The sequence below is a fragment of the Vombatus ursinus genome, unplaced genomic scaffold (assembly GCF_900497805.2).
Source record: "Vombatus ursinus unplaced genomic scaffold, bare-nosed wombat genome assembly UNPS02014821.1, whole genome shotgun sequence".
In the NCBI taxonomy this organism is placed as follows: Eukaryota; Metazoa; Chordata; class Mammalia; order Diprotodontia; family Vombatidae; genus Vombatus; species Vombatus ursinus.
The window spans coordinates 15,938,995-15,965,945 of record NW_020954599.1 but is presented as its reverse complement, the minus strand read 5'-3'; the positions used below and the strand labels follow the sequence as shown (position 1 = coordinate 15,965,945).

The 26,951-nt window shown below is 41.2% G+C and overlaps 2 protein-coding genes across 6 annotated transcripts in view; one reads left to right on the top strand and one right to left on the bottom strand.

The window, feature by feature from the left end:
- GAR1 (GAR1 ribonucleoprotein) lies at positions 1–4,105 on the bottom strand. The gene is made up of 5 exons (XM_027837408.1): positions 3,989–4,105; positions 3,633–3,907; positions 1,802–1,956; positions 1,193–1,252; positions 1–219 (listed from the first exon to the last, which is right to left on the bottom strand). Exons 2-5 carry the CDS (start codon positions 3,892–3,894, stop codon positions 1–3), a joined length of 696 nt encoding a protein of 231 aa, XP_027693209.1. The 5' UTR covers positions 3,895–3,907; positions 3,989–4,105.
- A 741-nt stretch (positions 4,106–4,846) lies between these two features.
- CFI (complement factor I) overlaps positions 4,847–26,951 on the top strand; it is a 48,822-nt gene continuing 26,717 nt past the window's right edge. The window contains exons 1-5 of one of the 5 annotated variants that reach the window (XM_027837405.1): positions 4,847–4,863; positions 13,864–13,997; positions 14,127–14,156; positions 16,688–16,958; positions 22,479–22,626. In XM_027837405.1, coding sequence (XP_027693206.1) covers positions 13,941–13,997; positions 14,127–14,156; positions 16,688–16,958; positions 22,479–22,626 — 506 coding nt within the window. In that variant the 5' untranslated portion in view covers positions 4,847–4,863; positions 13,864–13,940. Of the gene's footprint in view, positions 4,864–13,242; positions 13,314–13,345; positions 13,414–13,863; positions 13,998–14,126; positions 14,157–16,687; positions 16,959–22,478; positions 22,627–26,951 lie in introns of those variants that run through there. The other 4 variants (XM_027837402.1, XM_027837406.1, XM_027837404.1 and 1 more) reach the window with 4 other exon arrangements.

The following is a 26,951-nucleotide window of genomic DNA, read 5'->3' as shown; positions in this document are numbered from 1 at the left end:
CTATCCCCCATCAATGACAAGCAGTCCCGCAGGTGCTGTTAGGACAAGTAACTTACCACCTCTGCCTCCTCCTCTTCCTCTGCCGCCTCCTCCTCTGCCACCACCACCTCCTCTACCCCCTCCTCCTCCTCTGCCACCACCTCTAGGAGGTGCTTTTTCACCTGGTGGCCGAGGTAAGAATCTTTGCAGGGGCAGCAGTTTATATGGGTCAATATAAAACTGAGGATACAAGGAAAAAGTATAGTATGAGAACACATACATCAATCATTGCCTAATAACAATTACTTTTGCATTCCCTTATTTGTATTTGCTAAGATATCTAAAAAACCCTTTCAAGATATCACCAGGATGAGAATGTCTGAAAAAAATAATTTTGAAAACTTTAGTTTCAATTTCTACCTTTAAGTGGAGCGAATTCTCCCCAACTCACAAGAGTGCCAGAACAGAGACAAATAGACTGAAACTCAAAACACAAGCATGCTAGCCATTCATAACTGTAACCAAATCAAAAATATTTAGAGTATACAAGACACTGTGTTAAGAGCTAATGGATAACTAGTTATGAAATCTGACCTTGATTATGGATAACAGAAGCTAAAAATTCCAATACAATAAACCTTACTAGGTTACAGTTTTCTTGCAAGAAACGTAAAAATCTTCACAACAAGAAATGTTTTTACTTTAAAGACAATAATAATAGGCTTTTAACTGTAAGTTATGGAAATAAATGTATTCAGAGACAAGCAGCTTCAGCATATGCTCTAAAAAAAAAAATCACCAGAATTCAAAATATTATGTTAACATTAATTTTAGAAGGATAGTATTTTGCTGTTTTACATTACTGAAAGGTAGTTTATTTTCTAAGCAAATCCTGGGCAAAAACATAAAAAATATTGTACTATACATAAAAGGAAAACTACTGACCAATTACTTAATTCCAAATAAACATAAAATTGCATTCAAATTTTGAAAAACTCTGTACCACATATACATCAGAAAAAAGTGCTTTAATGTATCTGAAATACTATGATTCCAAAAACTTTACTTTTAATAAAAAAAAATTATTTCACTAATGAATCTACCAAAGCAGTAATTTGAAAAGATAACTCTTTTCAAGAGAGAATGTAGGTGATTATAAGGAAAAATCTATGTCTGCTTAGCCAGATTTTGAGTTATCATCAATTAGACTTACCTTTTGTAATTTTTTAAAAGAAGAGGCCTTCATGTTTTCTGACAGTTTAACTGAAAAATACTGTTAAGTTTGATTAAGGAATAATAAGAGATTGGAGTACCTAGCCAAGCAAATATTATTCCCCCAGAACTACTGTGCTGTTCCAACAAATGAAAAATTAGGGTACATGGAAAAGGACAGTATATTAAGCAGGTGACAGAAGTCTCCAACTCTCCTAGATTATCCTCTATAGTAAAATTCTACTCCCAGCACCACCTAATAATTCCAAAATCCATAATACTATAACATTATCAGACTTTGTTTTTTAAAGTAAGAAATCTCCATTACCAGGACAACCATATTTCAACCCCCACCTATCTTACAAGTATAGCCCACTTACTGTAAGTTCTTACCAGTAAATTCTAACAATAAATAATAACTCTTACTTTGTTTAAAAAAAAAACAAAACTCTCTTCTCCTCCCTTGAATACTCCCACTTCGGTCCTGGCCTGAAGTTGTTAGATTTTATATTAAACTAGAATGAATTTGAAACATAGTTAATATTGCCAAGTGCTTCTAAGGATGGAAAAATGATGTATCACTGGGTTTAGGGGGAGAAAAAAAGGATACAAAATCTCTAAGCTGTCCAAATATCTCATCTACTTTACCAATCTGTTCTTTGTTTTCTAAATAAACTGGAGCATTGAAATAAGGCACTTTATTTTCATGTGTTATGCATTTGCAAACAATGTCATCTTCACAGGGATGCAAGAACTCTCCTAACACTGAAATAAAAAAAGAAAATGTTAGAATATGAAACATTAGTTCAACCGAATCATCCCTTAAAAATATTCATTTGGCTTTCTGACTTTGTATTACTAAGTCTCCTCATACTCCTATTTCTATGACCATATCTTTTCATTTCTATTTCCTGCCACCTCGACTCCCCCAATTTAATGTGTCCTCCAAAGCCCCCATCTTTCCTATGCTCTCTGTTCTGTCATGTCTTTCTTCCATATTAATAGTCATCACCCTCATATGTTAACATTTAATAAAGAAGCATCTAATAAGTGCCAACTCATCAAAATGTCCATTTGGATAGCACTTCAAACTCATAAAGTTCAAAACTGAACTCATTCAGTCCCCCAAACTGGATATTCTCATTACCCTCCACCTGGAGGCTCAATTTATCTAACTTAACCTTTCTCTTCCATTAATGGAATGTAATCCATCCACTTCTCAGCCAGGTCTTACCAATTTCACATACAACTAACTGTCCCTTCATCTCCATTCCCATTTCTATCATAGTGTTCCAGGTCCTTATCTTTAGCTTGACTACAGCAACATTCTTTAGGTCACTTTTAAAATTCCAACCAATGATCCCTTTAATTCCACCAATCTTTCAAAAGCACAATTTTTATTATCATTCCATAGTGCAGGTAATTCACATTGAACTCAATTCTTCCCACATGAAGCCTAGATTCCAAAACCAACCCTCAAGGATCTCTAAAATTCAGCCTCACCTTACCCATCCCACGAAACTTTCCCACTATTTCCCAGTCTCTCCCCACTTCATTCAGCTAGCAATCATTTTCCTAAAGCTAAGTCTATGTCACCATCATCCTCTTCTCAATTAATAAATCTAGTGGCTTCCTCTCATCTCCAGAATCAAGCATAAAATTCACTTTTTGGCGTTTAATGCCCTTCATAACTTGGACCCTTTCTAGTTTTCAAGTCTTCCCGGATCTTTTTCCTCCCCACACATACCGTGCTCTGGGACGCAGTGACATTAGTCTCTTCGCTGTTCCTTACCTAAGACGCTCCATGTCACACCTGGGCATTTGCACTGGCTGGCTGTCCCTCATTCTCAGCATGCTTACCCTCCTCACCTCAACCTGCTGGCTCCCTCCCTTCAAGTCTCGCTAAAGAAAGAAATCTTTCCCGGTCCCCCTTAATCTCAGAGCCTTCCGTCTTAAGATTCTCCTTATTTGTGAGTTGTCTGAACATAGTGGTTTGCGTGTAGTCTCTCCCATCCGACTGCGGGCAGCAAACTCGCCTTTATATCTCTTACCGTGCAGCTGTGCCTAGCACATACTAGGTGCTTAATAATGTTCGATGACGTGATCACATCCAATCGAGGCAAAATTACTCTTCCCTAGAAACGCTTCTTTCTCCCCCCCCACCCCAAATTAAAAACCTAGCGCCTCACTTCTTCCCCAAAGCGGATTTCGGCTCTGATTTAGGTTCCTGTTCTCCTGGCTCAAGCTCAAAGCCGCAACGGGGTGCAATGGTCCCGCACTTTCTGCTACTCTTTGCTGCAGTTCGAGTCGGTCCCAGCTCCCCCCACTCAGAGTTCGGGGACACGAGGGGGTGCCCTAAGCCTCTCCCGGAGTTGCCACCCCCAAGACATCCCGGCACGTGGGCCAGAGGAGGCCCGCGCACTCCCGTGGGCGTGACCTACCGACCACGTTCTCGGGGGGTCCCTCGTTGTAGCCGCCCTTCTGGAAGCCTCCGCGGCCACCCCCTCCTCGTCCGTAGCCTCCCCGGCCAAAGCCGCCTCGGTCCCCGCCTCGCCCTCCTCGGCCGCCGCGGTCCCCGCCTCGCCCTCCTCCTCCTCCGCCGCCTCGGTAGTTGCCGCCGCCGCCCCGACTGAAGCCCCCGCGGGTGTAGCCGCCTCCGCCCGCCCCGCGGCCTCCTCCGCGGCCTCCGCCTCTAAAGGACATGCTCTCCTCCTACCTGGGGAGGGGGGAAGGGTCAGCACCGCGGAGTCCCTGCGAAGTTGGGGAGCCCGGCCCCCACCCCGCGCCTCGCTCTCACCTCCGCTCCGTCCCCCACATGCGTCCGGAATCCCCGGCTCCTCGAGCGCCCTCACGCTTCACCCACCGGCGCCTCGTGCTCCCCACTCTGGAGGCGCGCACTCACTCCTCCGCGCCTGCGCGGGGACTCCAGCCGCACGCTCGCTCGTCCCCCACCCCACCACCCGGAGCTCGCTCGCGCCCCGCCCTCCGCCCTCTGCCCTCCTCGTCTGCGCCTCAGCAACGATTTCCCTTCCTCGGAGCCCTCCCTCAACCGCCGCCGCCACCGAGACAGAAAAACGCGGAGTGGGGAGAATGGACCAGAGTTTGACCAACTTAGTCACTGAGAAAGAGCCAAGAGGCTCGGAAAAGGGGAAAGCCGCCGGCAGGAGGCAGCCATGATTGCCTTTTCAGCGCGGACTACGTAACAGAGGGAGCCCGCCGACGTCCGCCGGGCGCGACCTTTTTGCGACGCGGAAGTCGGGGATGATAACGGCAGGCGCCGGAAGTGAGGCGCTGGGGGCGGAGCTGGCCCGGCGAGTGCTACGTCACCAGTCCGGCTCTCTGCCGCCCTCGCCGCTTCTCAGACTTGGGAACCAGTCATGGCTTCCTCCGCCCGCCGCGCCTTCGCCGGGCGGCCCCCTGCCCCTCGCCGAAGAGCGTTCGCTGGGCCGGGGTCCGGGAGGCTTGGGCCCGGGGCTCGTCCGAGGGGCCTGTGGTGCCCGCTGCCGTAAAGTGCCGACACGGCGCCCGGTAGGGAGTTGATGTAGGTTAGCTGTTACTGTTACTGAAATAGGGAAGAGGGGTCAGTGCACGAGTGAGGAAGGGATTGCCCCCAGAATCAACCTCCTCCCCCCCAGGACCCTTCCCGTGGTGACGTCCTTGGAGTCGAGCGAGGTAAACTTTAACGGAGACACATGTAGTGTGAATTTCACGTACAGTCCATCAGCTTGCCCGAGTGCTTGTCACGAAGACGTCTGGCTGTGAATTAATTACGGGCCTGTGCGGTTCATGAAAAACCCAAGGTTTTAGGTTTCTGTCGGGTGGGGTGGGAGCTGGAACTCTGCCCACCCGGGGACACCAAAAGCTGCAGTGGCGTCATGGTGTGCCCTGGCACAGAGTTCAGGGTCAGACCCCCTCTGGTCCAAGCACAGGCTTTAGTGACGCCCCTCGGAGTGGGGCTGGGGGCCAAGAGGAGAAAGCAGGATAAAGATGCAATTACACCACACATTATGGATATTAAAAGGGCAGCAGGAGTTAAGAGATCAGGTAATAGGGAGGGGTCCCTTCTGTGGTTCGATGGTCCCACATCCTGGTCCTGCTGCTTTCTAATTGGCCAGCTGTTGTCCTTTCTGGTCAAGATGGATGGTTAGGTATTGTGGTCCTGTCTTGGGCTAAATGGATGTTGTGATTGTGGTTGAGTGTGAGAACATACTGTTCAAATAGGTGAATTGGATCTGGGGGCAGTGGCTATATTGAGTCGGGGGGCCTGAGATGTGGTTGAAGTCAGATCTCGGGGTTAAATCAGGGCATGCCTGCTGTAATAAGGAAGTTAGAATATTGGGGCTGGGAGCAACTTTGTTAGGATGCCATCATTTGTCTCTTACATTTTATCCTACTGTGTTATGAGAATCTCATAGCTGAAAGGGTTGTGGTTGACTTGGGGCATTTAAGGCCCCAAGAAAATTGGAGGAAATCACTGAAACATTCTATTCTTGGAAACTCCTTCAATTCCATTCCAAAATGCAGTTCTTAAAGTTTTGTTCAACCAACAAGCATTTATTAAGTAATGAGAAAGGAATTTATAATTTTCGTATCAATATGATATGTAAAATCAATATACTAATAATTTAGTTTTCTCAAGAGCTGCCTCTCTGAGTCAGAGCTCACAATGCAGCTTGAACTGATTGATCAAAACTGACAATGCTCATAATCACTGGACCTTAATGTGAAGCAAATCAAAGACTGAAGAATCTGTTCTGTTACAGAACTCTAGTTCTATACTTTAAGGGAGGTAGTCACAATGCCCAACCCAAAGACTTGACTCCAGAATTGTATTGTGGGACTTAAACAGGTTTCTCTCGTGGTAAACCGGCTAAATGATTGGTTGTAATCCACCTTCTCTCCCTTTTATAAGTATATGATCTGTGCTTTTCAGCTAAGAGAACATTCCTCACTCTGAAATTGATTAAACTACTTGATTATTGGCACTCCCATCTCTAGGCCTGCTTTGTGTGGCTCTGAGCATTCTCAGGCTAGAGACTGGCTCAGTAAAAATCCTCTTAACAAGTAAGCACCTATTATTTGGTACAAAGGGACACAAAGACAAAATGAAACCATCCCTGTTGTCAAGAAACTTCCATTCTAAATGGGGAGATAACACACAAATAGAAGAATATGCAGAATAAGTTTTTTTTTAAAAAATTAATAGAAGGTAGCTAGGGAGGGAGGATGCCACAGTTGGCATCAGGAAAGGCTTCCTATAGGTGATACAGAAGCTACCTCTTGAAGGAAGTGAGGAATTCTAAAGCAGGGGTAAGAAGGAAGTGTATTCCAGATGTGGTAGATGATGAGTGCAAAGGCAGGAAACATCCAGTTTGGCTGGACCACGAAGTGTGGGAAGGGCAGTAATGTGTAATGAGTCAATATATAAAAGTCAATCAGAGGACTTTCTGTTCTGTCCCATGTCTCCCTTTATGCTCAAAAACCCCTCATTTGATCCTTCTAACCCCTCCCAGCAGTCCTATGTCATTTCTCCTCCCCTTTGTGACTAAACTGGGAGAGTGTCTAGTGATCAGCAGCAGCGGTTTATTGCTTCTCTTAACTCTGCAGTCTGGCTTCTGACCTCAACTGAAACTGCTCTCCCTAACTTTACCAGTAATCTTTTAATTACTACATCTAATGGTCTTTTCTCAATTCTCATTCCTTTTTGACCTTTCTGCAGCATTGCCTCATTGACCTCACTAGGTTTTCCTGACACTGCCCTCCTCTGGCTTCTGTCTAACCTATCCCCAGTCTTCTTGCTGGAATTTTCTACAGGTCACATTCCCTAACCTTAGATGTTGCCCAGGGGTTGGGCCTTCTCCTTCCATCCTATTTTGATTGATGTTCTCATCTGTTCCTGTTCACACAGATTCAGTTATCCCTAGGCTGATGATTTTCAGATCTCTTTTTCTAGCTCTAATCTCTCTTCTGACCTTCAGTCTCAAATCTCTAGCTGCCTGTTGGACATCTTGAACAGGATATCCCATAGACATCTTAAAACTCACCATGTACACAAATGAACTAATCACCAAAGAAAGAACTATGGAGTTTGAATGCAGATCGAAGCATATTATTTGCTTTTTTTTCTTCTATTTTGTTTCCTCTTTCTTGTGGTGTCTTCTATTGGTTCTAATTCTTCCTTACAACATGACTAATGTGAAAATGTTTAATAGGAATGTATATGTATAGCCTGTATCAGATTGCACACTGTCTTGGGGAAGGAGGGGGAGAAAAATTTTTAAAAATATAAGCTTATGGAAGAGATTGTTGATAAATCAAAATAAATTAATAAAAAAATTTTTTTTAAGTGAACTAATTATTTTTACTCCTAAATCCTCATGTCTTCCTCACTTTCCTATTACTATAGGCAGCACCATCCCAGTAACCCAAACTCCCACTCTGTCATCCTTGATTTCTTAATGCTACACACACATGCACACGCGCGCAGCACACACGCGCACACGCGCACACACACTGTGTTAAACACTGGAAATACAAAGAAAGGGAAAAAAAATTCTGCTCTGATAGAGCTCACAGTATAATGTGGGAGACAACATTCAAACTACTACATACAGTTTATACACAGGAAGGATAAATTGTACATAGCGGAAGGAAGGTGTTAGTATTAAAAGAGATAAGGAAAGTGCTTCATAAGTGGATGTAGACTGAAAAAAATATATGCTGGTATTTTTTAGGATTATGTGATTTAGTGAATTGACGGGGGCAGTCCAATGTGTGTTATTTCAGGAAACCCTATTATTTTAAGTAGTGTGGGAGAAGAGAAAACCTGGCACTGGCTAAATTGTCCAGCTTCTCATTTTACAAGGAAAAAAAAATGAGAACCAGGAAGCTAAGTGGCTTGTCCATGGTTAATTGAGTATAGCAAAGACTAGGAACCTGGACCTCCAGCTCTAATTTAAGACTTCCAGAACTAAAGGATCTCAGCTTTGGAAAAGCTGTAACAGGTCATTTTTTTACAACCTGTAGCTTTTACAATGTCTCTGGCAAGTGGACATCCAACCTCCATTGGAACACCTACAGGAACCACCTTACAAGTTGATAGTCGCCACTCTACATTCTCCTGTCCCTACCAAGTCCTCTTCAACAATCTTGGGTCTCAAGTACTATTTGGAGTCTCTTGTGACTACCGCCTTCCAGCTAGTCCTCATGCCTCCCTCCCTGTCCCCTTCCTACCTCTACACTTCTCTTAAGGGCGTCAAACTGGTGGTTCAGTTCAGCAAAAGGTCATTGTCTCTGGTGAGAGCTGGCATGCCCCAAGAGCAACAGATTGGAAGTGGGGAGGAGGGAGAGAGAAGTATTGGTAAAATTCCTCCATTAGTAGCCACCACAAAGGGAAGAACATTTGATTATCCAGTTTTGTCCCTTTCAGGCTCCAGACCCTCCAGGTTAAACCCTTGGCCACTGCCCTGAAATCAGTGTATAGATGAAAATCTTACATGCCTAATCCATCAGGATGCTGTCACATCAGCCATGGGCCATGCTCTAGCACACATGTGCTTGGGTCTTTCGGCAGTCCTGCACCAACCGACAGGAGGACTGGTGAAGATGTTCAGCTTCTTCCAAAGTAGCTATGTGTTCTTAGAATTGATTTCCCACTTTTTCTCCCTCCTGTCCTTGACTTTCCTGTTGTTGATACACTGTAAGCCACCAGGTGCCATTTGTCTTTACCATCTACACCAGGCTTAGCATTGAAGATAGAAAAATGAAAGACTATCTCTGACCTCAAGGGTCTTATAATCTAGTCTATTATAGAAAAGCACGATAACTACCATAATGTAAAGTATAAGTGCACGAGAAGGCAAAAAAGAATGCTGTGAGAACTTCAAGACCTTGAGAAAAGAGGGATTTGTTTATGTGGGGTCCAAACTTATCCTCTCTGCATGAGGTAGAGCTCTGAGCCATTAGCCCTTTATTAAATGGTCCATGTCACCCTCTAATGAAGTAGACCTCACATCTCCCTCATGACCTGAGATGCCCCCTCTCCTTAAATTCTTAGTTTTATAGTGCTTGCTATCCAGGTGATACAGAAGAGGTGAGGTAAAACACGTAGTCTCATTGATTGATAGACCTATATTTTGACCTTCCAGGAGGACCTTCAGTTAGTGCTTGCTATAGATTAGCTGATAGAGGATATCCAAATATGGGCAGAGCTGATGGTCTTTCATGAGCCCCATGTTGGGCAATAGATTGGAGAAGAGATTCAAAGGCAGCTCTTGCAATGTGAAGATTGGTCAAGTACTCCTAGGACCTGTTGGCCAAGTGTCATGGGGCCATTTTCCTAGCAAAGGGATAACAAGGGTGGAGGTACAATCAAAAATAGCTGGGGGCACTTTCCATGCTGTTGAGTCATCTTCCACCATATTGGACTTGGTCATTTACTCATCAGGATTAAGCAAGTGGATTCACTAGATTTACTAATTGTCTATCAGTAGACAAATTCAACAGTGATAATCACGGCCGTTATGGGATCAAACTCAACTGAATGATACTAACCAGGGGTCTAAATTAATCATTTTCTACACGTACAACTAAAAGGTATCAGAGAAGGCTTCAGAGGCATATCGCCTAAGTTGGGCATGGATGGAAAACCAGGATTTTAACAGGCAGAGATGTTTGGGGAAGACCAGTAGGATGCCATCATGAAGAACAGCGTACACGAGGTGAGAAAAGGCAAGACAAGCTAGATTATGTAGAGTAGTTTCTTTTGGCTAGAATCGCTAGACCGTAAACTACATGAGGGGAAATAAAGGCAGATTTTCTCATTGACATAGCACTTGTAGATTTGCAAGTGTTTTCCCCACAACAGCCTTGGGAGGCACGCATGTATTAAGATGAACATTTTACAGATGAGCAAACTCAGGTTAAATGACTCGATAAGTGTCTGTGGTAGGACTTGAGAGTGAAAATCTTGTGATTCCAAGAGGTACATTCTTAAAAATAAGAGTAAGGTACATCTGGAAAAATAGGTTGATGCCAAATTGTGAAAGACCGTGAATGCCAGGCATTATATTTGGTAAAGAGTGAGGAGCCAGTAAAGATTCTTCAGAAAGGCCAGCTAGCATACATTTGACCAACACCACAGCAGCTGATAATTTGTGCTAATCCCTGACCTTGTCTTCAAAATATGTCCTGCTCTGAGTTTTCCTGTCTTCTCAATAAAGGGATTAGGCTTGGTGCTGAGAGAAATGATTATTTTCCTACCATATTAATTACCAATTATTAAATTAGGATTGAGGTTTTCCCTTTTTATTTCCTTCTTCAAGGACCAGCCCTTGTAAGTCATTCAGTCAGTCTCTGAAGGTGATTGGTGATAGATGTGAGCCCAGATCCTCCAGGTATATGCTCCTTGATCTTGGGCAGGACCCCACCTAGAAGATCTTACACACAGAGTCTAATTAGGTGAATTCTTGCCCTTAGGACATAAGCCTCTGTTCTTGGAACCTTTCATTAGAACTTAGGGTGACCCAGTTTATGAAGGAAAAAACCAGAGTGGTCTGGGTAGACATGAATTAATTTGTCCAGATTGCTGGAGGCAGCTGAGTCTCACGATCAAGTTACATTCTTAATGCGGGGAGCAGGGGCAGCTAGGTGGCGCAGTGGATAGAGTACTGGCCCTGGATTCAGGAGGACCTGAGTTCAAAATCTAGCCTCACAAACGTAACACTTATTAACTGTGTGACCCTGGGCAAGTCACTTAGCCCCATTGCCTAGCCCCCCAAAAAAGAATTAATGGGAGAAGTGGACTTCTAGCCCACCTTATTAATATACCTACCCCCTCATTAATTAATTGTTCATCAATTGGAGTTGATTTTCACCTGTCAGGGTACCTCCTTTTCTAAAGATATTTAAGCATTCACAGATCTCCATGCTTTTGTCTTTGGTTACCAAGACCATTGACGATCAATTTATTGATTATTTGTTAGCCTGATTAATTACCCAGAAGCTCAGGCTTTTTATTCGTCACAGTGCTTCATTCCACCACTGCCCCACCCAAGATTTCCTATGGAAGTTGCCACATAAAGTTGCTGATAACAGAGATAGAAACGGATCCAATGTTTAGGGTTTCCCCCTAAAGGTTGGGGGAGGTTAAATTAAAGAGACCCAATGTATAAGCACGAATCAGGTATGGAACGGGGTTTATTCCCACACAAGAAAGGGTGAAGAATCATGGCATGATTATAGCACAGAATCCGATTGGACCATCGGGTAGCAGGCAACTATTCTAATTCCTTTCACCACCACTGAACACAAAGATTGATCAGATCCTAAGCAGGATCTTTCCACTGGCTTCTGTTTCTCTTCACTGACATCCCTTTCCTCACTCGCCACCAGTCTGCTCCCACTGCTGCTGCTGCACCTCGAGAGTGCTTTGGTAGGCACTGTTGCTTCTCCAACACACTTCCAGGATTTTTTGATGCTCACAAGGTTGATCTCAAAGGAAAGAATCCCAAAAAGGAGGCAGAGGCAGCCAGGGGTGCTGGTACAAGCCTGGCTGAGTTTGAATCCACATGGGAACCAACAGCCCCCAATTCCATTTTGACAGGATAGAGAAGGCCCTCCTGCACCCCGGGGCTGAATTCATATCTTGTTGCATAAAGTGTGAGAGCTAGGAATCCTGCTAGTTGGTAACTACTCTTCTTCTGTCTTGTGTGTCATCAGCTTTTTCCCTCAGCAGCCAGTCAGGGGAATTCAACCCAGCCATGAGTCATACATAGCCCAAATCAGGAAAGTTTCTACTCTGTTACCTGAGGACAGGAAGAGAATAGCTGCATCTGCCCTGGGAGGATGGGCCTGATTCCATGCCCTTGACTGGAATGCCCCTGATAAAGAAACCACTAGAGGTCACTAGAGGTATAACATGGTCAAAGCTGTGCATCAGAAGCTCATTCTGGTAGTGGTGTGAAGGATGGATTGGAGAGGGCAGAATCAATAGAAAGCTAATTTTTAGCTTCAGCTTTGAGCAAGAGAAGGTGAAAGCCTGAGTGAGGGTGGTAACTTTGTAAATGGACGGAAAGGTACCAATGGAAGAGGTACTTCAGGGGAAGAATGTACTAAGACTTGTCAACTGATCAGAGGTGGGGAAAGAAGATGGGAGGAAGAGGGGAACGTCCAAATGCCTTTGCTTTTGAAGTTACATAGACAATATTCACTCCTCTGATAGAAAGGAGAGCAAAGAGTACTCAAGAAGCAGAAGATTGATACAAGAGATATTTGAGTTTAAATTACAATGAATACCAGTACCACACCAAGCTGGGATAGTAGAAAATAACCATTTTTTAATTTTCCAGCGATTAATATTGTATCCACACTTCTCTTCTAGTACATGCATTAAAAGTTAGATATAGCTAGGTAGATATATGGATAGATACATGAAATAGAGAAATAAAGCTAGGCAGATAGAGGTGGAAATTAGATAAAAATAGAAATAAAAAATAAATAAAAATAGATTGATAGATGATAGAGGGAGATAGAGATGGATAGATTATAGAGCAAGATGATCAAGAACCAGAGATGAATGATAGGATAGCTAAAGATAGTTGATAGAGATAAAGGGGAATGGATAGATAAGAGACAGGTGATAAATGATCAAGATAGAGATGTAGTAAGATATAGATGTAAATGAGAGATAGATGATCTAGACTAATATGTATCTATATGTATATAATAAAAGTGTACAAAGTTTCATATACTATTATAAATTTAATTTTCAAACTAAAGCAGTGATAGGTTTTCAGAAACTTCCAAATTAATTACCTGAACTGCAGCCTCATTCATCTCCATCCTCACGTGAATTCTTGTCCCTTCTGACTCTAGTATACCAGAATGTTTAAGTTGGAAGGGACTCCCTTCATGAAACATGAAACCTGACATGCTTTGCTTAAATACCTAAGGTGACGTGAAAGTCACTATCTCACAGGATATCCCCTTCCATTTTTGGACAATTCTAATTATCAGGAAGTTCATTTCATTGGTTAGAAGACCTCTCTTCCTGTAACTTCCACCCAGGTTGTTGTGAGGATCAAATGAGATAATGTCTGGAAAGCACTTGTAACTATCAAGAGGTACATTGATGTAAGATATGAAGCAGAGCAGAGATAACCTTGGTTCTCAAAAGCTATGCCAGAGGAGTTCAAATTCTGGCAAGTCTTGCCAAGACTTAAAGTATGCAACCAATGAGAAGGTTTTTACTGGCATCTTATTTTGTATATTCTTTAATTTAATAAGTCTACTTTTCTTCACTTGCTTTTTCTCTGGGTCCTTATGCTCATTAAAACTACTACTAATTTCATATTATCAGGCAAACCATGGAAAGATAAGCATGAAAGCAGGAAATATATCCAGTTGGCTGCATGAAAAAAAAAACCTGGCTTAAACTTAATTTCAACTCTGTCTTCATTATTTGCTGAAATCTTGTACTCTAAGAGGATAGAAAAAAATAAGCTGCTTTTGTTAGGAAATGCAGTTCCTGTTGGTTACCAACCTTACTGTTTACTGGGAAGCCTTTTTTTGGTTTCATTTACGGTAAAGCTTATCAGATGGCAACCAAAGTATTTGAGAGTTCAAAAGTACACACCTCTTACATGTTTTTCTCTTTTTTAAATATTTTTACAGAGGTTAAAGATTAAAAACTCAGAGAAGATTCAAGGTGGAAAAGAATCCTGGACAGAAAGACCATTCTACTCAACAACATGAAACTAGTTCATTGTCTTCTCTTACTTTTGTGTGTTGGCTTATGTTTTTGTAAGGTAAGTACTTTATTCTTTCTGAAAATGTTTTCTTTTAAAATAGATATATAAGCCAAATATTTTGAATACTAGCAATAGGTCTTTGGATTTTAGAATGCTCAACTAACAATACTTTGGTTTAAATATCAGGTGTTTCAAAAGCCTGGAAGCAGATTCTTAGTAAGTATTTTTAAAAATAACCTTGTAAACTGTATTGGCCTATATAAATATAATTAATCATTATTATTCATTCCAATCATCAAATTTTACTGTGCTTTAGGGATATAAGGATCATCAAAATATTTTAAAAGATTCAAATATAAATTACAATTACCATTTTTATAGCTTGTATGTCAAAATTAAGACAAATTACATTGATGAAAACTTATAGACCATAAATATCAATTATTATTAATTTTCATTAATTTTATAATTTATTTAATTCTCAAAGATTAATTATCTATTATGTTTTAGGCATGGCCCTTGCATGTGCAGCTTCCGAATTGATATGCCTGAAGCAGTAGTAGATAGCTGCTCTTGCCACCAGAAAGAACTCGGTTCAGTTCCCACCTTTGATACACAGTGGTTAGGGGCAGCTAGGTGGTGCAGTGGATAGAGCACTGGCCCTGAAATCAGGAGGACCTGAGTTCAAATCCGGCCTCAGACCAAACACTTGACACTTACTAATTGTGTGACCCTGGGCAAGTCACTTAACCCCAATTGCCTAAAAATAAAAGAAAAAAAAAGATTCACAGTGGTTGAGTGACCTTGGAGGAATAAATTAACCTTTCACTATTCCAGGCAACTCTAGGATTATAAATTGCAGAGAAGGTGGTAACCTGCATTGATAGAGTGAGTTTTTTTTCACCTGGACTTCCCTATACCAGTGAAATTACAGTTTCCCTCCTCATCCTTAATCAAAATTCTGACCATGTCACTGCCTCCAGGATAAAACACATATTCCTTCTTTCGGCAGTTGTAAAGCCATTCAAAATCTGATTTCTAGCCTGTTTTGCCAAACTGGTTATATAGCTAGTGCCAGAATTACTCACACAAATAAGGATTTAGTATAGTTTATTATATTTTATTTCAACTTCAGTAGCCATCAGATTTTATAAGAAGGGGCCTATAAAATGACAGTGATGAAAGGCTAATGAACAAGAGCAGGGAACAGTTCATTTGGCTAGGAAGGAGCCATCAATCACAATGCTGGCTAGAGAGGCCAAATCAGCTTCTCCTGAACTCACTCCTCTTCTCAAGGAAGAAGAAATTGTCTTAATTGAGAAACTAATGTTGAGTCAATCCCTCTTTAAAGCAAGTGGGTAGAAATGCCTAGTTCCCAATTGGTGTCCCATAATCTTACCAGCCTGCTAATGACTTAGCTACCAGCTTCTCTCTCCCAAAATTAAACACCGTTTCAAAAAATTCAAATCCAAACAGGTCACCAATTTGTGAAGTCTAGGATGGCATCAACTTGCGTCTCCCATCTCCATAGAGGTATTCTCAAGACAGGTGCTACATATACATCTCTTGCATTTCCTTATGTGTGTCCATGTTATATTCCTTAGTAGAATGTAAACTCTTTGAGGGCTGGAGCCATTCCACTTTTGTCTTTGTATCCTCAGCATCAGCACAATGCCTGGTACATAGTAGGTGCTTAATAATGGTGCAGCATGATCTTACTCCCTTGCGTTTCCCTCCTCCCAGGGTCCTGTCACCATGGCACCCTCCACCAACCACTCAAAAGGTCTGAGTCTCTTGGCAATGAGCCGCCCCCTCTCCTGGTGCAAGTCCATCCAAGATCAAACTGTCTCCTCGATCACTTCCATGACCCCCATCCCCTAAAATTTTTTCTCTAGAATTCCTAGTTATAGCTCTGGAAAGGCACACTATATGGAGAAGTCAGTGTGAAGGCAAGTGGTCAGTAGGGAAACCTAAAGACAACTAAGTCAGTTTAACTGGAAGAGCTGCAATGACTTGTGTAATGAGGACAGGACACAGAAAGAAGAGGTAATGTGTTAATAAGATTAAACAATAGAAAAACATTTTTATTGAATTATTCTTTTTTCTTGTAGGGACATCTTCAAATTTAAGAACTCTAGCAATTTGTTTCTCCCTTAATGTCAGGTTCAAAGATTTCAAGCCAAAGGGACCTAGTTTGTGTTCTAGGAAACAGCATTCATTTCCAGGGAAATCAAGTGTTTGCCAGAAAGGACCCAAATTTTTTTTCCCCTATTTTGGTAGATAGTGAGAGGGGTGTCTAGAGCTGTGATAAGGGACTCCCCATGAAGCAAACTCTTCACGGTTGCAGGTTAGCTGTAATTTTATCGTCTTAGAGAATTGCCTCGGGCCACTGAGAAGCCAAATGACTTTTCCCTGATCACATAACCAGTATGTGTCTGAGGCAGGACCTTCAATCCAGGTTTTCATGGAAGAAGGCCAGCTCTCTTTTCACTTCACTACAGGATCATTGAAAGCATTGTACAAATTAGCCAAGACATTTATGTTAAAAAATACTTACAATGATTTAAATTGATTGCTTTCCATTTTTTTAAGTATCAAATATTGCCTTACTGGTATTGCATAGCAGCAAAGGCCTCCAGATTCCAATGAAAAGAATTTTATGTTGGTTTTAGAATCACAGATCACATCTATACTATACTATACTTCTTCTTTCTGACATTAACTTAATACTTATCTGTGTTTTATAGAGTTTATCACTAGTTCAAGAGGATCTTCTGGACAAAAAATGCTTAAAAGAAAAATACACACGTCAGTCTTGTGAAAAAGTCTTCTGCCACCCATGGGAAAAATGTATTGAAGGAAAGTGTCATTGCAAACTTCCTTACCAATGTCCAAAGGCTGTTAGGCCTGTGTGTTCGAATACTGGAAAAACCTATAATAATTACTGTCAACTAAAGAGTCATGAATGCCTTTATCCGAAAACAAAGTTTTTCCTTAATGGAACTTGCCATAGTCAAGGTAGGAAAGCTCCAGTATTCAAAAGAAAAATGGTCTGCTGGCACTCCTTCTCTCTCTCCTCTGGGATAAGGGAATGGGTACCTAGGCATGCTAATGATTAAGGACAATCAACAGACCTAGGGTAAGAAACGTAAGTGGAGGGAAAGGGGAATGCTCATAAAGACTAATAAAATGTGCTGAAGTCAAAGCTGTGAATTCAGGGAGGACCAGCAGGCTAAACAGAAAGTTGGTGATCATAGTCCAAGGTAGCAAATCCAAAGCCAGGATTAGAAAATGTTTGCACAGAGTAAAAGTAGCAAAGTACCAAAAGAAGAAATACCGAGCTTCCACGAGTGGCATTTTGGTCACATGGAACCTCCACTGTCTCGGGTGTTGTCTCAATCCCCTTTGCTGAGGGATGCCCAGGACATTGTGGGCCCAAATACCAACCCTTTCCCTAGAATATCTACCTAGAACCCAAGAACATGGCTTTTGGGATACCCAGTAGAAAGTTTCCATCAGTTCCAGGATATGCAAATTGCACTGTGGACCATAGCCCTTCAGCCTCTAATTTATTTATATCATGAACTTTTATATCTTGTGTCTATTTGGAGCTTATCATAGTGTATGGCTGTGGCATCCAAAATTGTCCAGTCTGCGAGAAAAACCACTGAGGCAGAGCTCCAAGCCAATAACACTTTATTAAAGGGTCCATGGCCCCCTCTCATGAAGTTGACCTCGGATCTTTCTCATGATCTGAGATGCCCCCTGACTCCAGGGACTTAGTTTTTAGTGCTTGATAATGAGACACAGAAGGGCCAAATAAAATACAGAGTCTTATTGGTTGTGATAGAACTTGATTTTGACCTTCCAATAGGGCCAGAAATGATGCATCAACATGGGTAGTAGCAGGACGGGCAAGTCAAGGGTCATCTCTGCTAAGTGGTCATAAGTTGGGCCCCTCCTCATGTCAGGCAAGAGAGGGTGGTCTGGAGGTACAAAAATAAGTTGGGGGAATTTCCATATCACATCAAGACATCCCACCCACACTGGGCTGGTCATGCACTCATCACTCAAGAGAGTGGAAGTCCCCTAGTCAGCATTCTCGTGGTTAGGCAAGTGACCTTATAGCTTGTAATTTAAAGTTTGGGGCCTATTATAAAAAAGAATCTATCTTGTCTAATTATCCCTAAATATAATGTATGTGAAATATGTATTAATATATATAATTCCCCTATTAATATTCGGTATCTAGCCTGACTAAATGCATATTACTGTTACTAGCTAAGTATAACACTAATAATCATTTACCCCTATGGAGTCACACTAAACTTATTATTACTGATTGGAGCAAAATAGGGGTCTAATTAAAATTATCTTTGTCATGTTTGTTTAAGTTTTTTCCAGCCTAATTTCCAGCTCTCCTAGCAGACTTTGTCAGAGTCAGCCATTATTCCAGTAGTTGGAATTCTTGGCCTTAATGGGCACTGTGGTGCTGTGTTCATTTGCTTCTGGATATTATAAACCAAATGTGTACCACTGATCAACTTTTCTACTTTTAAGCCCATATGAAAAAATTTTGATACATTCTGTTTTGTAGTATGCTGTCATTTTGAGGGTGTTTAAATTTCATTATTGAAATGATCTGTTGTTTCTATGATTCGTTCTTTACCATACCAATTCTTTAGGATTAAATTCTTTAGTCTTTATTTAAGTTTGAATCCTTTCTTCAGAGACCCTTTTGTTGATTATAATTTTTATTGCATTTTGGTCAGAAAAGGCTATTTTTAATATTTTTGCTTTTTTGCGTTTGTTTGTGTCTTTTATGCCTTAGTGCTTGGTCTAGAATTAGTTTTCTCTTGGGAATATCAGTTCACTTCAATTCAGCAATTTTTAAGCACCTAGTGTTCTTTAAGTGCTGAAGATACAAAGACAGAAACAGTCTCCGCTCTAAAGGATCACAGAATCAGAAATCTAAAGAGGAAAAGACCTCGGGGCCATCTAATCCAAGCCCCTCATTTTACAGATGAGGAAGCAAAAGCCTAGGGATGTCAGGGGACTTGTCCCAAGTCACAGAGGTAGAAGCTTACATTTTTAAAAAGATTTTATTATGAACTAGAAAATCATAAACAAACATGAAGATTTCCTTAAAAGGAGAAGGGTGAAGGATTTGTACATGAAAACATGGGGCCTCCACATACATCTTTTTCATCTGACATACATTAAATTTATCAAGGTAGTACCAACATTGTTCTGCTTGTCTAGGTGCCCACTTTGAACCCCTCTCTGATCTCCTCTGTAATTTTAAAAAAATGTTTCATTAACTTTTATTTCCTCTTCCTATTTTTTCCATTAATATGACTATACCTCTACTCTCCTCCCTCCGGTTACTGCCCCCTATAAAAGCAATGCCTTGTAACAAAAATATAGTCAAGCAAAATAAATGTGTCATAATCATCATGTCTGAAAACATGTCTCATTTGTCACCCACAGTCCATTACCTCTTCAATAAGAAATGGGAGGCATGCTTTATCATCAGTCTTCCAAAGCTGTGATTGTTCATTACATTGGTCAGAGTTCTTGTTTTCCTTAACAATGTTGCAGCCATTAGAAAAGTGATCTTAGTCTGCTCACTTTATTTTGCATCAGTTCATACAAATCTTCCCAGGTCTCTCTCAATCTTTTTATCATTCCTTAGAGTACAATAATATTCCATTGCATTTGTATATGCCATAATTCATTCAGTCATTCCCTAAATGATGGGAACAGCTTATATTTTACTAGGTAATTTAGATACTATTTGAGAATCTAACCCTTGACTTTTCAAAATTATGTCACTTGGACTCTATATGTTTTATCTGCCCCAGCTGTTTTTCTCATCTTTATTCTCTTAAGAACCAGGCGTCAATTACAGTCTAAGTGTGGTGACTTTGCTGTCATCAATAGTGCAAATAGTTGTAATAGAGAAACTGGTGTCTCTGTTCCATTTTTCATCTGTTTGTTGCCCCCTTTCCAGTTTCTCCTATAAATGCCCTTGGTATTTGATAATCTAGGTTAGTTAAATCTCATGCCAAGCTTTCTGCAGACTCATTTTCCCTTCCATTACTCTGCTGTGTTTTTTTAAGTGTATGTTAAATTTAACATGATAGTACCAACACTTCCTTGCTTCTCTATGTTACCTTCTGAACTTCTGTGTGTTTTTAAATGTTTCAGTAATGTGCTTTTCTTTTTTTCTTATTGTTTCTTACATCACTATCACTATTTACCCTCTCCACCACCACATACAATCTTGCAACAAATATGTGTAGTCAAGCAGTATAAATTTACACATAAAAAATATATGTCTCATTCTTTCCTTTACTTCTCTGCCATGAAGTAGGAGGCATGATTCATTATCATTCTTCTGAAATCATGATCAGTCATTGTATTGATCAGAATCCTTAAATCTTGTAATGTTGTTTTCTTTTATGTCATTGTATATGTGTGTATGTATATATATATATATATATGTTGTATTCCTGCTTTTTTCTTCACTCTATATGAGCTTATACAAGTCTTCCTGTTCTTCTGAATTCTTCATAATTGTCTTAATAATATTCTATGGCATGCAATTATTTTCCATTACAATCATATTACATTATTTTTTTCAGTCATTTCACGATCAGTGGTTTCATTTTGTTTGTTTTTTTTTAACTAGCATTAAAATTGCTTCCATGGATATTTTGGTCTATGTTTGACATTTCTTTCTGTAGTTGACCTCCTTTAGGTATATGCGCAATGGTTGGGTTTCTGGATCAAGGAGTATGAAAGATTTAGGAACTTTAATTGTATTATTCTAAGTTATTTTGCAGAATGGTTAAACTCTTTCACAATACCCCCGACAGTGTATTGGTTTACCTGTGTGCTATCAGCTTCGCCTCTTTGAGGTGAAAGGTAATACCTCAAGGTTATTTTAATTTGTTATTAGTGATTTGGAGCGTTTTTATATGTATGTTGACAGGTTACATTCCTTCTGTAAAAAAAAACTATTTGTTTACATCTTTTAATCACTTTTCCTTTGGGGAATGCTTCTTATTATAAATTTGTGTTGATTCTCTATGCATCTTAGATGTGAGATTTTTTTCAGAGATACTTGATACAATGATTTCCCCTCCCAACTATTAGCTTGTCTTCTTACTCCAGAAGCATTGATTTTGTTCATGCAAACTTTCTTATTTTATATGAATGAAATTGTCAGTTTTGTATTTGTTATTTCCTCTATTCCATGTCTGATTATGAGTTCTCTTGGTAAACATAATAGTGAAAGGTATCCCCTTCTATTCTCCTCTAATTTTTTGTGTGGTGTATACCAATGCAGTATATAGTATATGGAAAATAGATATAAACTTATTTTCTGCCAAACTGTTTTTCAGTATTCCCAGTAGTTCTTGTAAAATAGAATGTCATTCTCATAGTAGTTGGTCTTCCAGTGCTTATCAAATAGTGATCCATTGTGGCTATTTGCTTCTAGTTTTGTCCCAATTATCTGCTTTTCAATTTTTAAAAACAATACTAAGCATTTCTCATGGTTACTATTTGATCGTATTATAGTCTGAAATCCTATAATGCTATACTTCCTTTTTTATTTTTTAAATTTTTGATGTTTTTTTTCTTCAAATGAATTTTGTTGTATTTTGTCAAGTTCTATGAGTTACTCTTTGGTAATTGATTGATATAACACTGAATCAGTAGATTGATTTAGGTAATATTTTCATTTTCATTTTTATTTTATTGGTATAAGCCAACCATGAACATTGAATAGTTCCCTAGCTATTTAAGTCTTGCTTTATTTCTACAAAGAATCTTCTGAAGTTGCATTTATATAATGTGTATATATATCTTGGTAGATTAAGTCCCAAGTATTTCATATGAAATGGCTAAGGTACAAATCCTTGGGGCTTACTTTATGTGCTCAGCCCAGTTCCAACCCACGTAGAACCTTGGTGGGTCTGCCACTATGCATATATAATATGGACACACACACACCCTTAAAACATTTATGGGTATCACCTGACAGTTTTCTGTTGGCTGACTGTGTGATGATGAAAAATATTTTTGGTGACTACAGAGTTGAAACTGAGGGCATGCAAAGAGGGCTAGCTCTAGTCTCTTCCCCCGCACGCTTTCAAGTGAGGAGGAAGAATTGCAAAAAACTGTGGTCTTCTGAGTGGAGGAGAAGCCAGAAGCCATGTGCCCATAAATGTGTAGTGCTTCTGGCCTGTTGGGTTTCTTCTTTCCTGATCTTAGGTATAGAAGTATTTTGAAATGGGAGCCCCCAGGCAATCAGGAGAACATCCGAGGTACCACCGACAACTCTGGTCCTAGAATCAGTGGCAGTAGAAGCCAAGTGTGATGAGACCATGCGGCGGTCTGGGGGAATGTCAGCCTAACTGAGCAAGGGGGCGTTCCTCATCAGCTCTCCCACCCCAGCACGAAAACCTGGTGGGGACTCATGGGAGGTGAATACTTTAGCATTGCTAATTGACTTGGTTTCTGTTTTAGGCCGATTTGATCTCTCTTTGAAATACGGAGAAACAGAGTCAGAGGGACTTGTTGAAGTAAAACTTGGGGACACCACAACATTCATATGTAAAAAAAATTGGAGCATAACTGAAGCAAATGTGGCCTGTCTATATCGTGGATTTAAAGAGTAAGTGCTTTTAAAAAGTTACAGAGTTGTTATTTTTTGCCAGTTGAGTTCGTGGCTCCACCTGTGTGCTTACTGATTTTTCTAATTGTGGTCACAAACCTTACGTAACATTTTATCATTAATTACATAGCAGTTGCATTGACCTTTTAGGTTTTGCTTGCTTAAGCAAAAGAATGTGTTTTCTCCAACCTTTCTTTCTTCCTCTAAACCTGGGAACACATCCAGAGAGCTCATCCACGTGATTTACAGCCTTATTGATACTCCTTCCAACTACTTGCACATTCTTCTCATTCACATTCTCCCAGGCTAGTCAGACCACAGCCCCCACCTCAATCACCACATCAGACCCAGATGGAGGTAGCCTGGGAACAGCAGCAAGCCCCAGACCACTCACCCTATTTCCAGCCCAGCTCCGACAGCCATAATTCAGGGGAGGAACTCCCACCCCTCAGCTGCCACTGGCTAGATAGACAAGCTCACCCAGCTGATGCAGCAAGGCAGCCTTAGGGACAGTAAGAGGCACAGGTGCCAAGCAAGCAAGCACTGCCTCCACCCGCTACAACTCCTCCTGCCCTCGGACTCCTGTGGAGATCGGCCAGAACCTTGAGCCCGAAGCCTCAGATATAGCAGCTCCACCCCAGACCACTGGCCCCACTTCCATCCTGCCTTCCCTCCGACTTCCATCCCAGCCATCGTCCATCAGACTCGTCAATGTGAAGATATGACCTAGCAAATTCTTTCAGGTGCAAAGCCCCCTCGGTAGCCATACCCCCTGAAGACCTAGAAAGGAAAGTTCTTGCCACCAGAGTCCTTGGCACAGGTAACAGGAGTTCTTGTGGCCTCACTCGATAAGGGCCACGTCTGTTATAGTCACTGACACCCTCCCCCATCCCCTCCTCCAAACATTCTCTGGTGTCCTGACGAGGTTGGAGGGTCTTTATCCTCTGCCATTGACTGGAGCGCTATTTTGTCCTCCCAACTTTAGCGCCCCAGTGACTAGCATCTCCTTCCATTTAACCACTTTACATTAGATTAACTTCTACAAAGGATATTTGCTTGAAAGATATAATAAGGGGGGGGCAGCTAGGTGGCGAAGTGGATAGAGCTCAGGCCCTGGAGTTAGGAGGACCTGAGTTCAAATCTGGTCTCAAATACTTGACACTTACTAGATGTGTGACCCTAGGCAAGTCACTTAACCCCATTGCCTAGTTTTAAAAAAAAGAAAAGAAGGAAAGAAAGATATAATAGGAACAAAAATGTAAGTATTTCCCCCGGCATCTTGGGGATATGATTCCCCCTGCCCCCATACTTTCTCTGTCTCTGGAAGGTAAGGGGGAATAGGCTCCCAGCTTAACCTAGTTCTATATAGCATTAGTCCCACCAAATTCAAGTGCAGAACTCCACTGGGCTAGCCTTCTGGACCTTTGCTGCTTAGGGCTTCCTTGCTAGGTTAGCTGCAATGCCTGATCTAGTGACTTGGACCCCCAGCTCCTGGATCTTCCTGGTTTGAGCTCCTGAGTTGGAGACTCCATTCGCTGCACCTCAAACAGAAAAGGACACATGTAAAAAGAAAAAAAACCCACATCCTGTTTGTTGGGGTCACATGGCTCCCACATGGGCAAGGAGGTGGCCCTCAGGCCTTTCCCACTTACCACATGGTAGCGGCTGTTGTGAATGAAGGAGACTTTCACCCTCAGATGTAAATGCAGGGAAAGCCCTCTGGACCACGGAGGTAGGCCAGTGCACAATGTCAACATGTATGCCAGTAATCCTGCCTTCCAAAAGCAGCTCCGTCAGCATTTTTCATGGAAGTATTGCTATTGACGTGGTTTAGCCAAGTCCCAAACTCCCACCATAAACTTCAGAAATGAATATGGTTTTATCCACTGGAGGAGCTCCATACATTGCCATCTGACACAGAGCTGAAACCTCCCTTGTGTTATCACCTCCTCTAGGAATGTGAGCTTCTTGAGAGCAAAGGCTATCTTACTTTTCTATGTATAGAGCATTCTATATAGTAATCACCAAATAAACGCTTTTTCATTTATTATCATTTCAGGGGGATGATATAAGGTATAGGATGCTACTCTGCATGCTTTTTTCTGTTAAGAAAATATGCTAGAGGTAGAATCAGAGGACCCAGGTTTCAATCTTGTCTCTGTCACTTTGTGTGTTAGACAAGTCGGGCAGCTAGGTGGTACAGTGGATAGAGCCCTGGGCTTGTAATCAGGAAGACTCATCTTCATGAATTCAAACCCAGCCTCAGAACTTTATAGTCACTTAACCCTATTCGCCTCAGTTTCCTCATCTGCAAAACGAGCTGGAGGAAGAAATGGCAAATCACTCCAGTATATTTGCCAAGAAAACCCCAGATGGCGCCATGAAGAGTTGGGTGTGACTGAAACAATTGACCAACAACAATTAGACATGTCATTTAAAGTCTCCAGGCCTCTCAATTTCTTCATCTATAAAATGAGAAAATCACATTAGATGACCCTGAAACCCCTTCTACTTCTAAATCTGTGAAACCGTGGAACTGGACAAATCAAACTTACGTATAAAATTATCAGACAAATGCTGAAGCAGCAGAGATCCAGGACCGCCAGTCTAACCAAACCTTCTTTGTTTCCACTTGCTCTTCACTTTCTTTTCCTTGTCTTTCTTTCTTTTGCCCTCCCTTGCCAGATCTTTCTCATTTCTTTTCAACTCTGGCCGCAGATGAAGCTTCTGCCCTGCCATTCAATTCAACCAACCCATCAGACATTTGCTGTGTATCTTTACTCGGTGTCAGTGGGCCACTGAGTGAGATCCTGGGGAAGATAGAAAGTTAGAGAAGATACTGTGTTTGTGCTTATAGACTTTGTAGTTTATTACTGGGCTATAAGACATGTCTAAGACTCAGTGGGAGCGTAGTATGAGTCTGCTTTCTACCTGTGTGACCTTAGCTTCTGCAGGCCTCAGTTTCCTCATTTGTAAAATAAGGGGTAGGACTAGTTGACCTTTACTGTCCCTTTCAGCTCTGAAGCTATGTTCCTGTGACTTCAATTCACTGAGGTCAGTTAGATGCTCTTTCACTATAGAATTATTTATCTTTGGTTTCAACTTCCTAGTAATCATTTCTTTCTATTCTTCCCAGGCCCAGATCATTATATGGGCCCTAGAAGAAAAAACAGAAGCAAAACAGGAGTATTTCCATCTCTCCCTACCATTTGTGGTCACCCCATCTGCCCTGAGCAATGGACTTATATCTTCTTTGATTTTCTCTAGCCTCAGTGTAACTAAATAACCCCTTTTTCTTGTCCTTAGCATTGCCAGCCTCGGTTAATTTTGAGCTTTAATGATCCTGAAACTGTTCTTACAGGATAGTGGTTACTCATCTGTATTCTTTTTCAGTTATCTTCTATAGTCTATAAATGTGTTTAAAAATCTGAGTTGCACTAGGAATTCCTTGTATAGATACATTGATTTTATTAGGCAATTCCTCATTTTCCTCCTGAAAATCATTTTTGCTTGAATGTTCAAAATTTAAATCTCAAAAACTTCCCATCACCAACAGATGCCCAGGTGGTTGGAGTCACCCACCATTACGATTAATGTTCTCCTCTTCCACAGTGATGCTGTTTCCCTGACTCCTCGTCTAACTTTTCCTCCTGTCCAGGGAATCTGTAGTGCACTCTGATAGTGATATTACTTTTGTCTCTCCCTCAGTTGATATCTGCCAGAATGCTTTCCATGATGTTACTCCGCTTGGTTCCTGGATTTCCTCACATGACTGTGTGTGTGTGTCTTCATAATAGGCAGTGCTACTCCACCACGCCTTATGTCTATTATGTTCCTTCTAAATGAGGCATGTTCTCTAAGCTCTTGTTGTGGTCATATAAGTCCTATCTTACCATGTCTCAGTGTTATCTTTGTGGTCAGATTTCCTTCCCTGTCTCTCTAATTTATCCTATTTAAGAAAATGATAATAGTAGCTAATGTTTATATAGCACTTTAAGATTTGCAAAGCTCTTTACAAATATGCTATTTTATCCTCACAACAATCAAGAGGTAAGTGCTATTATCCCCATTTCACAGATGAAAAAACTGAGGAAGGCAGAGGTTAAGTGACTTGCCCAGGATCACACAGCTAAGTGTCTGAGGCCAGGTTTGAACTCAAGTCTTCTTGACTCCAGGTCCTCTATGCACCGTACCACCTAACTGCCTCCTCCTATAGGAAGAGTTTCATAGTTGTTATCTAATAGTCTAAATGCTTTAAGTCTAATTTGGTTTTTTTCTTTTACTCATTTGAATCACATTCTTCTATTTTCCAACCTTTTTATCCA

Bases quoted from the DNA above. Each gene is read 5' to 3' on its own strand.
- GAR1 (XM_027837408.1), bottom strand. From the start codon at position 3,894: ATGTCCTTTAGAGGCGGAGGCCGCGGAGGAGGCCGCGGGGCGGGCGGA. The intron at 1,957-3,632 runs GTAGGTCACGCC...TTTTTATTTCAG, and splicing joins ACCCCCCGAGAACGTGGTCG to TGTTAGGAGAGTTCTTGCAT. The intron at 220-1,192 runs GTAAGTCTAATT...TTGTATCCTCAG, and splicing joins CTTTTAAAAAATTACAAAAG to TTTTATATTGACCCATATAA.